Genomic DNA, 15,370 nt, shown 5'->3' with positions numbered 1-15,370 from the left:
CTATTTGATTGTGATCAACTGTAGGCAAGGCATTCGAGACAAATTCGAACTGGTCGGGAAACATTACAAAATGTGTGTGTGCAAGAAATAATTTGAATCAAAAAGATTGATTTTCATGTGTATTAATCCTATTAAATAAAGTGTTTATCCTCGGCATTAAATTAGGACATTGTTTTTAGCAACGTCATATGCGTTATCACAATACGCAAATTAACGGTGTCGCCCAATAGAACTCACATGGACAAGCCAAAAACTAAGGAACAAAACGCCGTTATTGAAATCTTTCACTTCATAAAGATTATTAAACAAAAATTTTAATCTGTACCTCATGATTTTGACGTAGCAATGATATTTCAAAATTCTTTCCAGAGTATCTCGACCGCCCATTCAAGGCACCACTTAACCTTATACTTGACTTACTACTGGATTAGGTTAATCCAATTGTAACTTTTTGTTGTAGAGTTTTTAATTGCCCTTTTATACTTGCAGTTTGCTACTTATTGTAGTTGCCGATTTTATTTTTTCGGCGTGTTTTAGCAGTTTGTGAACCGCTCTTCACCAAATTTCCAGCCGTGAAATTTGTTGCGGATTGAAAACGGCTCATGCACTGGATAGGTTGACGGAATGAGATTGAGCGAACAAATTTTTTTGCAAAAACTGCATTCTGTCGGTTTTGGGAAGTTGTCATCAGGTGCCCTCATCTACTGCCACAGCAAGCACAGGATAGCACCATCTTAGTATATCTCGCTGAAACCGTGACAGAGTATTCATCTCTCAGTACACTTGTGGTAAAAGAAAACAATTTATGATGTCTGATTTTGAGTTGTCCTATTATATTATCAATATATTATCAATATAGTGATATTTCAAATACTACTGTAGTGCAAAGAATTTTTTCACAGTAAAAAATGTTAATGAGACTTCAAAAAAGTTTTTTTTTCTCTAATGATTGTTAGTGCTGTTTTAGAAGATGTGTATTGTGTATCATATCTTGTCTATTGCAAAAGTAATATTTGCAATGGCCTACCATTTTAAACAAGGAAACACAGACCATTAGTCAAGTTGTGACCTGTGGAATCTAAGTACACAGTGAAGCGATCTACTTTTACACGTTTCAGGAAAACATGAAACAATCGTTTGAAATAAAACTTGGCAAAGCTTCATTTGAGCAATAAAAAGAATCCCACAAAAGTTAAAACGGCTCGTTTTTCTTTTGTGATGCTCCGTTATCCCAGGAAAGAAAGTTTCCGACCTCCTCTCTGTCCTCCCTGATTGTAGGCCTAACCCACGTCAGCTTCATTGCTAGAAACTATGAGACCTCTAAACAAAATTCAAGAAAAAAAAAATCTTCTGACAGGTGACAAACCCACAACAATGCTTGATATAAACGACTCGGTTACATGTCTCGTAATGCAAAGGGATTTATTTTCACACGAGTCAGTTCAATCATAGATAGCTAAAATCGATTTGGATCAGCTAACAGCTAGATCATCTTCAGTTAACCTGAAAGCAAACAGCACAAAAAATCAAATGATGAAAGTACGAAGGAATGAAAAACGTTTCACTCTTCTTACGTTAAAGACCTGATGGAAAAAGTGTTTTTTGCCAAAGCGAGATTTTTGGCTGGACGTCATTTTGTTAGAATTTGGTAGAAAGACCACTCACTTCTCAGTCTAGTTAGCTAACTTTGAAAAGTTTTAGTTACGCCAACTAGCTGATTGTAACAATTGTTGCATAATACATTCCAAGGAAAAGCACACAAAACATCTTTCATTGTAAAGAGGTTATCTTTCGAAAGCATAGAAATGCAATTGCGGTAAAATTGGTTTAGTAATCCAAAACCTCCTTAGAAAGGATCACATCTGTATATGATGCAATGTCCCGGATAGTAGAACTGATTCTTTTTCATTGGTTCAAACTTAGCTGACCTCTACATTTCACACAATATTTACAATCTACATTGTTTAGATATTTTCTTAAAGTATCGGTTGTAAGACGGCTCACCGACCTAACCCGGGAGCTGGAGTTTGTCGTCCACACCCTCAGTACATACCCGAACAACCTTAACAGCATCAAGATGGAGGTTGGCATCGAGGACTGCCTCCATATCGAGTTTGAATACAACAAACAAAAGTAAGATCTTGTTCTCATCATCCCTGCAGCATTTGTAGGTGTTCAGTTTAACTGATACGCAGTAAGCGGTGGTGACCACAGTCCCACACTAGATCGCCACATCCACTGCGTGTGTTGTGTGGTACTGATACAGTGCACCGATGTTTGGTTGAAGGTGCATTTTGAAATCTCGACGTAAGAGCGTCTCCTGCCCTGAAAAAGCTGAGGAACTTCCCAGATGCTTTTTATACGTCCTCATTTTGCAAAAATGTTTGCTCGACTGCCCCTTAACTGTGGATTAAAAGTGAACGAAATCAGAAGGTGGAAATTATTTTCTTATTTCCTTGGACTAAATGAGCCAACAACTGTACAGTGTACATGAACTGTTCAGTGTTCACTCTACAATTATGGTTCACTGAGTCTCGACTCTCGTGTCACAAATTTTCAACTTTACCAGGCTGGAAACTTTACGATAAAACGGTAAAGGTGATAATCTTGTGACGTATCATCAATCGATCGTTTGCATGGAGTAGGCTGGCCTGGGATACAGACGGTAGCTCAATAGCTGTGTTCCATATTAATATTGTATGCAGGTATCATTTGAAGGATGCCATCATTGGGAAGATTTATTTCCTTCTTGTTCGTGTCAAGATCAAGCACATGGAGATTCACATCATCAAGAGGGAGTCGACGGGATCTGGTCCCAATGTCTTCCACGAGGACGACACAATCGCAAAGTTTGAGATCATGGACGGAGCTCCAGTCAAAGGTGAGACTTCGTAGTGGACGCTGTGAAAAGAATTTACCATTTTAAGACTACCACAGTGTTGTAAACAAATTCATGAACAACACCTATGTCACGTCGCAAGGAGGTGAGAATGGTTTGGTAAACATAGATATAAGGATTTAGGTGGCATGAACGTGTAGGTGGCATGAACGTGTAGACCCTGACTGAGGTTTCGTCTCGTCATGACTTCACTTTGTTTGTTTCCAGGAGAATCCATCCCCATCCGTCTATTCCTGGGCGGCAATGAACTCACTCCCTCCATGAAGGATGTCAACAAAAAGTTTTCTGTTCGCTATTTTCTCAATCTGGTTCTCATTGATGAAGAAGATCGAAGATATTTTAAACAACAAGTACGTCAAGTCAATCACGTCATGTCTGCTTTATTTTTTGTATCCCAGCTTATGCTCCGTGGTTGAAGATTTACAAGACAAGATTGCAAGGAAGCCAATTTTCGTGCTTTATGTGTCTTGCATCGGTTTTATTTTACAACCTTTTGATTAGATTTTCATTCCAACCTTCACCATGTCTTGCAAACATACCAACGTACTGGTATCTTGCGTCAACAGCGTTGTTCACCATATAATTGAATCACTGCAGCGTCTTCATTGGTTAGGTGTTTGCACAACTGTAGTAATTCCTGACTTTGATGGTCAGTAATTTAAACTGAGACGCAACATAAAACACTAACTGATAACAACTTGATTACAAATAGAAATATATAATTCATATCACTACATCTCCATCGCTGCAAAGAACAAAACACAACGGCCATGGGCCAGTAACTAATTTACACTTAACGTAAATGCATGGTACTCGTAGGCGATTAACAAAAGATGAAGCGTGCAATACGCTTTTATGATTGGTATCTAACTGGAGTCTTTACAATTCTCCCGGAGCAAGTCTTTCTAGGCTGTGGCGAGATGGTCGGCTGTGGACTTGCATTAGCCGGGAGCTGTGTTGGCTCGGAGGAAGGGACGTCATTGCTGGAATGTTCGCGAAGGTGCACGCGGTTACGCACAATCTCGTTGCCGTTTTCTGTAGCAACTCGGTACGATCTCTCACCCTCTTGTGCGACAACTTGTGCTGGTTGCCATTCGTTTGATCGATTGATGACTCGTACCGGTTGACCTTCATAAAGCATTGGCAATGGTTTCGTTCGCTTATCCGCATACTCCTTTTGCTTTTCTGACGATTTTGTCATTTGGTCGCGGTACATTTCCCCTTTTTCGTCAGTGCTATGGCTGGGCAACGCTATAGGGATCGGACGACCGAAGATGAGCTCTGCTGGACTAGGTAGAACATTATCAAGTGGGGTAGCACGAATATTTAAAAGAGCACAATCAATATCGTTTCCACTTTTAAAACATTTTTTCATGATCGGTTTAATGTATTTAATTTGTCGTTCGATAAAACCATTAGATTGGGGATATTTTGGCGAACTAGTTGTGTGAGTGATTCCCCATTTTGTACACAATTCATCATATTTACTCAGAAATTGTGGACCGTTGTCAGAAATGATTTCAGGTGGAACACCAAACATGCTAAATACTTCCTTAGTTACAGTGATGATAGCATCAGCTGTCAGAGATGACAGTTGTTTTATAACAGGGTATCGACTATAGTAATCACAAATTATAAGAAAATTTTTGCCATTAATTTCAAATAGGTCGGTGCCTAATTTCGACCATGGGTGCATTGGTTTTTCATGCATCATCATGGGTTCCTTGCTTTGATGTGGCAGTAGTTCCTGGCAGTGTGTACAGTTCTTGCACACCATTTGTATGTCTTTGTAGATCTTTGGCCATGGCCAGTAGACGCTTTCCTTTGCCAACAATCTGTTTTTTTCGATACCTTGATGACTCTGATGCAATTGGTTTAGAATACAAGTTCGGAGTGTTTCTGGGATTATTACCTGCTTGCCTTTAAAAATTACACCATTTTCGAGGCCCAGTGCTTCTCTGTAGCTCCAAAATTGCCTTAATTCTGGGGGTACAGATTTGATGTTCTCTGGCCATCCTTGGTATATCATTTCGGACAGTCCTTTCAGGATGTGGTCTTTTGAAGTTTCTTCTTGGATCTGGATTTTCTTCTTTTGAGAAAAGTGCATTAAGTCAATTTCAATACTTTCAACGTGTTGGTCGAAGTCAATGTCTTCGCGTTCGTCTGGGTCAGGCAATCTGGAAAGTGTATCTGCTAATGTCATATCTTTCCCAGGACGGTACATAATGTTGTAGTCGTAACCTTGAATCTTCAACATCATTCGTTGTAGCCTAGGGGGTGCAGACTGCAGAGTGAATAGTTTTTTTCAAGATCACCTCAAGAGGCTTATGGTCCGTCACCACAGTAAACTGTCTGCCATATAGGTAGTGACTGAAGCGTTGGATGCCAAAGACTATTGCTAAACATTCTCTTTCAATATTTGAATAATTTGATTGAGTTGTAGTGAGAGTCTTACTTGCAAAGCAGACTGGACCGTCTTTCTGGACGAGTGTTGCACCAAGTCCTTTAAGAGATGCATCGACTTCAACGCGGACCTCTTCCTTGGGGTTGTAGTACTGCAAGCCTATGTTGTCTGCCACTAAGTTTTTAATAAAACTAAAGGTCGTGTCGTGTTCTGTGTGCCATTCAAATGGAACATGTGGTTTCAGAAGATCTCTCAAAACTTCTGCTTGTTTAGAGAGGTTTGGTAGATGGTTTGCAAGGTATGTTGTCAGTCCTAAAAACCGTTGTACATCCTGTTTGTCTTGTGGTCTTGGCATCTTCTTTATTGCCTCGACTTTTGCGGGGTCAGGGAATACACCTTTGTCTGTGTATAGTCTTCCGAAGAATGCAACTTCTCTGGCTTTTATTATGCATTTCCCCGGGTTCAACTTTAGGCCTTCCTTCCTTGCTACCTGAAGGAATCTTCTCAGTCGCCGGTCGTGTTCCTCTTCAGTGGAACCATGTATAACAATGTCATCTGATATTCCGACACATCCTTCGCATTGATCAATTATTTCGTCCATTCTTCTTTGAAAAATGTCTTGACTTACACAAAGTCCGAATTGTAGTCTTTTGAAACAGTATCTTCCAAACGGTGTTCGGAATGTAGTTAATTCTTGTGACGCTTCTGTTAGCTTGACACTCCAGTATCCGGATTTGGCATCAAGCTTAGAAAAGAACTTTGAGTTTGTAAAAGCAGGTGTGATTTCTTCTATAGTTGGAATCTTGTGTGGGCAACGTTTGAGTGATTCATTCAGCTTTTTTGGGTCTATGCACATTCTTAACTTTCCATCTTTTTTTATTGCGTATGTCATTGAAGAGCACCAATCTGTGTGATGATTTATTTTTTTGATTACATCTTGACTTTCCATGTAGTCTAATTCTGTTTTTATTTTATCTTTTAAGTGCAAAGCACATTTTCTTGGAGCATCTATAAATGGGGTTGCTCCAGGCTTTAAGTAAAGGTTTTCCTCATCCTTGAAACAGCCAATCCCATCAAAGCATTCTGGAAATTCTTTGGCGAGTTGCTCCAATGATGTTACTTTGTGGCTTTGTGGAGGAATCTTTATGTCCGTTTCATCAATACTGAGTTTGACTAGATCTAACAACTGACTTGTAGGGAGACCAACAATTATAGGGCCTGAAACATCAACTACATAGAACTTTTGACGTATGTTAGTGTCGCTTCCTTGCTTTTGAAGGTTCAAAGGTATGGAGCCTAAACAAGGTATGTTGTTACCGGAATATCCTGTGAGCTGAGCACTAGGTTCAGGGTTTGCAATACTGTCAACTCTACAATTTCCAAACATTTGCCTGAATGTCCGCATTGGCAATGTGTTACCTCCAGCACCGGTATCAACTTTTACTCGCATTTTACCAAAAACATTAGGTTGTGAATGTTGAATACATAGGGTAGTAAATGCTTCTTTTGAAACAGCTACATGTGATTTTAAATCATTAATGCAAAGTGGGTGATATATGGGAGTTTCTTCTTCTAAGAACAACTCATTTTGCTTATTTCTTACCTTTGGGTATTTATCCTTGTCGTAAGGTCTTCTTCCCTGGTATGTTTGCTTCGGGGCTGGACGTGACTGCTGGGACTTCTTTTTACACATGTTTTTCCAGTGATTTCGTCCCCCACATGCATGACAGGTCGCTCCGTAGGCTGGACAGGCATTCTTTTGGTGCTTCCGTCCACATCCACAGCCACAGCGCTGACATTCTCTATATGCTCTAATTGCATCAATGTTGTTCATTTGTGAGCTTTTCATCTTTTGCAGGGAGGCATTGGAGGCTTCTACTGCTTCATATTGCAAGCCTCTTTGCTGAACTTCTACTATTGAATGTCCCTTGGGTTTGGTCATAAGTTCCTTTCTGAACTCTTCATACTTGGTTGAGACTATGACCATTTCGATTAATCTTTCATCTAGTTCGTCATCGTTAAACTCACATCTTTTGGCTTTTTCTCTTAGGTGAGATAGATATGAGGTAATTGATTCATCTCTTTGTTGATGAAGCTGAGAGAATTCGAGTCTGTGAATTCTGAATATCACTTTGCTTGATACATCGATTTGTGATTCGATTAGATTCCAAATGTGGGTTGGATCTCTCTGTTGCGCTGCTGTCAGTCCTGATGAAAGTATTCGCCTCATACCTTCATCTCCTAGGGCTATGCGGATCTTCGTAGCTTTTCTATTAGGGTCGGTTATGTCATTATCTTCAAAAAACAGTTCGATTCTTGCTTTGAAAGCATTGTAAGAGTCTATCAGTGGCTGGTGCTGCCAGTCCATCATTGGCATTTTTGAAGCCATGTTTAATGATAGCCCAGTTCTATGCCTTAACTCCAACAGGCTGCTTGAATGCAGGTTACTTGGTCTTCTTGACTTCTTAACTTGCTTTTACCGCTGCCACCATGTAGTAATTCCTGACTTCGATGGTCAGTAATTTAAACTGAGACGCAACATAAAACACTAACCGATAACAACTTGATTACAAATAGAAATATATAATTCATATCACACCAGTCATTTCGATGGCTTGGTTCGAATCCCACCGCTGCCACCATGTAGTAATTCCTGACTTCGATGGTCGTCGCCCAAGCTTCAAATTTAGCTGGAGGCTTAATAGCAAAAAATGTAGTTTTTGCTTATCCCTGTTTTAACCATGCGAATTTTAGACTAGATTTAGGCACTTGTGCTGGAAATCCGAAGACCATCTGGCCACACTAATAACAGGGGAAGATTTTGTCATTTCTTGAAGTGAAACTAGTTTTGCAGTGATTTGGAGATTCAGTGATTACACTTTGACAATTTGGATTCTCTAAAGCCATTCTTTCTAACATATATAAAATACATTTAACTTAGAAATCAAAATTACATCGGCCTCCAGTCATTGTAGGTTCGCACGTTGGTAAGGCTTGTATGCATAAGTCGCTGTCAAATTTTTACTTGATGAGCAAGTGTTCGTTGGTCTCATGTCGTGCAGGGTTACCATTCAGTATATCCCTTCTGACGAGTGGCGTACGCATGAGAGAGGGGGCATTGGGTGATGCCCCATGGTAGGCTAATCTTACACAATATGACGTACGACATATTTTATTCACTTAATAAGATTACCATAAATGCTTTATAAAACATAGCTAAACATAAAGTTAGCACCTAAACTTTACACAACCCTCACAACACAACTGAAAAGTGGACAAAGAGAAATGTGAACAAGAGCTTCGCGAATCACGCCTGAAGCCAACACGTCGGCTGTGCACAGAGCAAGCAAGATCGATTAAACACAACCAATCAGAAGAGAGAATCAATAGTTTTACAACAACTTACTTGTAATTAGTAAATGGGTGTTTTTCATTTCGTTTAATTCGAAAAAAATCCTGCGTACGCCACTGCTGCTGACGTGTGGCTTATTCCCACTTCAAGTGGGGTCGCCGATGGTGATTACTGACAATCGGACCTATTCGCAGGAGATTATTTTATGGAGGAAGGGAGACGTTGCCCGGCGCCAGATGAACGCGAGCATCGAGGAATCCACGAGAAGATTTTGATCCGGCAAATCCGCTTCGTAAGGGTCGGAATCATTCAACTGGAACATGCAGAGCTTATAATCGACTACATTGCTAAGCCAGGCCCGTAATTATACATTTTAGCTTGGGGGGGGCTCAAAAGCTGTTGCAAAGTAAAAGGCTATGCACATAACATTTGTAATTGCAACGAGTCTAATTTGCGGTTTTTCGGGCAAAGGCACGGCATATGTTATAAAGTCACAAGGTGCTAGATAGCAGTAATTTCGAATAATTGGAATAATTCCAGCCAAACCATGGGTAATTCCAGCCAAAATGATTGCAGAATAGAATAGATGCAATATTTTTAACACACAACTTTGTCAGGAATCACCCTCGTGATTTTGTCTGGTACAGGTCTCCACCAAACCAATTTATCCCCTTTGGGGTGTAATATTCGGCAGTAAACGTCAAAAAACACTTAACAGCTATCCAAGCTGATACCAATACCAATGTTGATGGATTTGTTTTTAAGAGATATTTATGGACAATATTTCCAAAACCAGTATCTTACTCCATTGTAATTGCTTTTACCTGAGATGCCTTGCCAAAAAAACTCACTCAAATTTAAAAATCATTATCGTGCAATCTGTCTGGAATAACCCCATATCTATTACCCTACCGGTACATAACAACCACAAAATTACAAGTGATTTTATTAAGGGGAAGAATTGAAGTAAACGTTTTAGCTCAGTCTACAATATGTAGGCTATCTCTTACTTTGAGCTTGGGGGGGCATTGCCCCCCCAAGCCCCCCGGCAATTACGGGCCTGTGCTAAGCGTTTCATCGTATACCTTTCACTTGTTTCTTGATTTCTTTTTGTTTAATTGACTCAAAATTATTGCCATATATATTCAAACTTGCAAAACATGAAATATTTTTGTGATTTTTATCCACTAATGTCTTCAGTGGCATTTGTCTCATTTCTATCAATTGTTCATTTTGATTCATTTTTAGTTTATCAATGATTTTTATTGTTGCAACTCCAGAAGTTCTAGAAGCAGATTATTGTCCGTGATTGCCTACGCATGATCGTGGCCGTCGCTAAGTTCCTCGTGGTCTTCGATCACTTCGTAATAATTGGACGTCCTCGGACGTATGGCTCTGCCTCATGAAGACACACCAATGAATAACGTTTGTTGGATGTTTTATTGTGCTTACTACATGGTGCAGATGTTCCCGTTTTTGGGATTACACGTCATTTCCGGTCGTCCCTCACTTGCATACTCCCGTAGCGTTGGAGGTGTTAAAGTTTGGAATCCTGCTGCTTATGCGTTGATTTCCTGTTTCAATGGAGGTCTCGTGCGAAATCAATATGATTGTTGCACGGTTTGATGAGCAGATATTATTTTCAAACATTATTCTGTTTGTGCTAATGCTCAACCACTCACGTAGGTTGGAAGAAATATTTAACTGATTGACTGGGTTGAAATAATCAGTTAAATATCAACCCATTTGCTCTATTTTGAACAGCCAACATAACCCGCACTTGCTGTTGTTTCTCTGGGCAAGAAACTTCACGATAATTGCCTCTACCCAGTGATCGATTTCGAGTAATGGGTAGTACCAAATTTAAGTCATAAGTAGAGTAGACAACCGGAAACAGACATTGCCGTCGGCTGCAGCGTGGGTCAGGTGTACGTCGGAAGGCGTACACCGATTCAAGTCCGCTTTCCCGCAATGCAGGATAAAGATAAAACAAACAAAAACAGAAACTATGTTTAAACTAAATGGGAAAGGATTTATGAAGTGACTGATTCAAAATCACCTTTTGATATAACACGTCAGTGGTTTCATTTCCAGCTGTCCTTGCTACATATGACAGGTCTGCATTAGCTACCCCAGCAAGTTCATCATCATTGAGTTTTGTTTTTTAACGTGCAAGGTTTACGGGGAATTTCTAGACTCGTAAGCCCCTCTCCAAATGACTGGCTAGCTGCACGCACGGCAGATTGTACATCGGCTCTCCACTTCTCACGGTCACAATGGTTGGACCCCAATAAATTCCATTCTCTACAATCGTTTAGTGTCATCAGTTATCACTTCCTAAGTTAATTTTGGCCGACCAACTCCACGTCTTCCTGGAATTTGTAATAGCGAGCCAACTTCACTGCAACATTAGATCGTTCTACATGTCCATACCATAATGATGCAAAACTGATAATGTGGTTGCTGGCTCTAACCTGTGGGGAGGTGAGCATTGTCGCAAAGTTGATCATTTGAGGTTTCATCTTGTATTGTTGCGTTACTATAACGTTGATTCGTTCAAGACCAGTGTCCAACCACTGCTTTGTTGGTCAATATCTCAAGTGTTAATTGTAAATTAAGCTTATAAATAGGCTACATAACACAATCTCCATGGCGATTGCTTTTACTAACGCGAATCAATGACGGCGTGATGTGCCGTCAGTTTTAGTCACAGGTTCGTGGCATCAATAAACGTGTGGTGCGTCTCACCAACCATCAGGACTGTCAAATTCATAAACCATTTAGGCGTGGATTTATGGGGGTGGCCCGGGCCCCCCCCAAAATTTTGTGAAAAATTGTATGTTTCCGCATCAAATGGTTTGATATGCTTCTAAACAGCTGATATTAGTCCCTCGGCATCACAATTGATAAAAATGGTTGTTTTAATGTCTATTTTCTAGCATATCGTATATGTCGTAGTATCATTGTTCATATCTGTTTAGCTTTTTCTTTCTTTTTAATTGATTTTCAAATTTTCTGGCCCCCCCCCCCGAAAAAAACTCTTAGATTCGCGCCTGAAACCATTGATGAGACTTTTTGTTTCTTTCCTGTATTTACCCGTATAGCCATCTGGCCTAAAGCTGTAGTGCTTATAGCTTTCATCCCTCGGCATACCCGAGGGGTGCAAGCCTTAGTCGGTACTCGAAAGAACGCCGGTTCGATACCGATCAAGAGCATGTTGTCATGTAAGAGCAAATCGCTGAAGATTTGTGTCTGTGGCAGGACACTTGAAGCATGGACTTCTAAATAGTAGTATCTGGACTGGAAACTAAGTGGGCAACATGAGGCCAAACAGTTGGTACAACAGTTGGCCAACAGTGGGCCAACAGGGTTAGTTACTTGGCTGTTGGCCAACTGTTGTACCAACTGTTTGGCCTTATGTTGCCCACTGAGTTTCCAGTCCAGATACTACTATTTAGAAGTCCATGCTTAAAGGCACGCCTGATGGTGAACGTAAAGATTGCCTTTCCATCCACTATCGTAATCTACATCTTCAACCACTGTGCGTATGCCTTTTGCTCCTTTTCAGTAGGTAGGCCTAGTAAGGGCATCGCTTGTAGCCTACCCATTGTCACTTGACCACCATCATTCTGGCAGAATAATTTTTCCTCTTTCCGCCTAAAAAATAAGTGTGAGGCATAAAATGTGGAAGGCACTTCAACATGCAGATATCCAATCCATGGACTTCTGTCCAATCCAACCACGAACCAATCAGATGCTACGTTGTCTGTCCAATTATGACCATTCCAGCATTCGGCCAGAGAATTAATTGATTATTTGAATTTTAAACTAAAACAGTAGAACTCGGTTAATCCGGATTCGGTTAATCCGGATCTTCGCCTAATCCGGATGAAGCTGGAAGTACAAATGAGTCAGGTTTGGTAGAACCGTCATCGGTTAATCCGAATCTTCGCCTAATCCGGATGGAATCGCCGGTCAAATCGAATCCGGATTAACCGAGTTCTACTACCATTCAACGTTTTATAGGCAGAGAAAACTTTTTCTCAAACCGTAGAAAATTTCATTATCAGATCACCGCTTCAATGCGTAATGGAAATCTACAGATAAATCTGCATCAAGCATTGCAGAGTGCAAAAAACAGTGTTGCAGAACGCGTTTTCGAATATTAAATTCTCATCAGTGCAACTACGTTTATGAACGCAATAACAACGGTTAAATTGAGTTTAAATTTAACCGTTGTTATTGCGTTCATAAACGTAGTTGCACTGATGAGAATTTAATATTCGAAAACGCGTTCTGCAACACTGTTTTTTGCACTCTGCAATGCTTGATGCAGATTTATCTGTAGATTTCCATCACGCATTGAAGCGGTGATCTGATAATGAAATTTTCTACGGTTTGAGAAAAAGCTTTCTCTGCCTATAAAACGTTGAATGGTAGTTTAATTAATTATTTGTGAAAGTTCCTTGGTTTCATATTATCATTTGAATTTTGTTTGGTAATTACAGAAGAAAAAAGAGCTGTAGCAGAGGTGGGAATCAAACCCACGTCAATATAATGACTACCATCGCCCCTAACCCAATGCGCCAAGTCAGGCCCGGTGCTAGGAACCGCGGGGCCCAATTAGAAATGTGATGACGGGGCCCCCTACTCTTCATAGCAAAATTTATGGGTGTTTATATATCATAAAATACATACAAACTACAAAGATAGACATTTATTACTTGCTATAAAACAAATTAAAGGTAATGTGGATGTTTATTTACGATACCTATGTTGTTTTACTTTTAATAGCAAAAAAGGAAAATTAGGCAATTAACCTTAAGTTTTTCAGAAAAAAAACTTTTCTTGCCTTTTTATTAGCAAAGTCATTCAAAATAACTTCAAAGTCAATGGCTTTAGCAATCTCACATTCTATAGAAAGCATTGACAAACTGTTAAGTCTTTCTTGCGCGATTGTAGATCTCAAGTACGTTTTAATTAGTTTCAGCTTTGAAAAGCTTCTTTCCCCTGATGCAACAGTTATTGGCATCGTCAAATAAATCCTCAATGCAATGAAAACATTAGGAAATGTTGTAAATCTATTGTTTTCTATCAAGTGTTCAAAGAGGGCATACGGTTTAATTCTGAGTTGAAGGAAAGTTTTTAGAGCTTCAAGTTCTTCAGCTAGCATATACCCATCAATATCTTTGTTTTTTTCTGTAACAATCTTTTCTTCAGCGTCCTAGGTAAAATGAGCAAGCAGACCGAAAGACCCCCGCTAGTGCGGGGCCCCTTCAAGGTGCGGGGCCCAATTTGATCAAATCGGCCTAAAACCGGCCCTGCGCCAAGTCAACCGATGGCAAAGCATTGATTTAATTTAGCTAGAATTTGCTTTTTTCCTTTATTCTTCCTATACGCAACCTTGATGACGTCAAGAACAGCGTAGCTTCAGATAGGTTCGTGGTTTATTAGAAATCTGCTTGTTAAAGTGCCTACCATAAAATGTGACCTGACATACGTTTGAAAAATCTTAAATAAAGCTATAATCTGCAACACGTGTCACTTAAATTTTAAATGCATCGGATTTAGTATTAAATTACCTGTCCAGGGATGTGCACCAATAGGTGGGAATTTGGAAGGAACTCCCACCAGAACGGTTCAAAGATGGAGGATATTCTTACAATATTCAAGAAAATAATACGATTTTGCATAAGTGACATCTCTCCAAATATCTTCGAATAAAAGTATATTCCGCAACACGTGCCACTTAAATTTTACATACATCGGATTCAGTATTAATTTACCTTTTCAGGAATGTGCACCGATAGAGGGGCAAGGAACTCCCAGCAGAACGGTTCAAAGATGCTGGAGGATATTTTTACGATAAACATTGAAATTATACAATTTTTGTATAATAGAAACCACTCGAAACATCTTTGAATAAAACTATAATCCTCAACACGTGCCACTTAAATTTTACACCCAGTCCGCCCCGATAGCTCAATTAGTTAGCGCGTCACTTCTGGAACGAAAAAGCTTCAAGATCAAGCGGCGCTGGTTCGACTCTCGGGGTGTGCGCTTAAGCAACGCGCTTTAAGGACTGCTCTCCGTTCAGCGGCATCTAATGGATGGAATAATTCCCTGGCAACATGACTTCAACAATCGGAAACTTCACTAGCTGTCAATCTCGGTGACCGGGCCGCGAAATTTTTTTTCCCACGAGATTTTTGTCGCATTGATTTTAGTCACTCTAAAAGTAAGATTTTCCGAAGTGTTTTGAGAGATTGGTTGATTCAGATTGCGAAATAACTATTTGCCAATGAAATTCTGCAACGATAATAAAATATAAGCTTTCCCTAACCCTACTTTTTTTGAAAAGCTCTTGTGCATCGCAAAAATTAATTTAAAGAAAAAAAAAAAGTTTGACTTCGACGGGCGTCGAACCCTCGTTCTCCCGATCACTAGGCAAGGATGGAACCACTGAACCAACCGTGCCAACGAGAAAACTTTGAATTTACACGGTTTTAATACAAACTTTTACTAAAATATGCAAATGAGACAAAAATCTTGTAGGAAAAAATATTTCGCGACCGGGCCTGCGTCAGTGATTCAAAGCCTCTACAAGTATGCGAAACTGCCAGGATTAAGCTCTGCAAGAAGCTTTCCCAGTCCGAGGATAAAGATTCAATCAACCGCATTCAGTATTAAATCACCTTTCCAGGGATGTGCACCA

At 39.9% G+C, this 15,370-nt stretch overlaps 1 protein-coding gene across 3 annotated transcripts in view; it reads left to right on the top strand.

The window, feature by feature from the left end:
* The window catches only part of LOC145786331 (vacuolar protein sorting-associated protein 26B-like), a 46,784-nt gene extending 32,214 nt beyond the window's left edge, over positions 1-14,570 (top strand). The window contains exons 5-9 of one of the 3 annotated variants that reach the window (XM_082597969.1): positions 1,969-2,133; positions 2,706-2,881; positions 3,107-3,249; positions 8,850-8,953; positions 14,450-14,570. In XM_082597969.1, the coding sequence (XP_082454095.1) occupies positions 1,969-2,133; positions 2,706-2,881; positions 3,107-3,249; positions 8,850-8,930 (565 nt within the window). In that variant the 3' untranslated portion in view covers positions 8,931-8,953; positions 14,450-14,570. Of the gene's footprint in view, positions 1-1,968; positions 2,134-2,705; positions 2,882-3,106; positions 3,250-8,849; positions 12,520-14,245; positions 14,397-14,449 lie in introns of those variants that run through there. The other 2 variants (XM_082597970.1, XM_082597968.1) reach the window with 2 other exon arrangements.
* Positions 14,571-15,370: the final 800 nt, after the last annotated feature.

This window comes from Aplidium turbinatum, chromosome 17, assembly GCF_918807975.1.
Source record: "Aplidium turbinatum chromosome 17, kaAplTurb1.1, whole genome shotgun sequence".
Taxonomy (NCBI): Eukaryota; Metazoa; Chordata; class Ascidiacea; order Aplousobranchia; family Polyclinidae; genus Aplidium; species Aplidium turbinatum.
The sequence above is the reverse complement of the archived record's forward strand: the minus strand, read 5'-3'. Positions and strand labels throughout refer to the sequence as shown.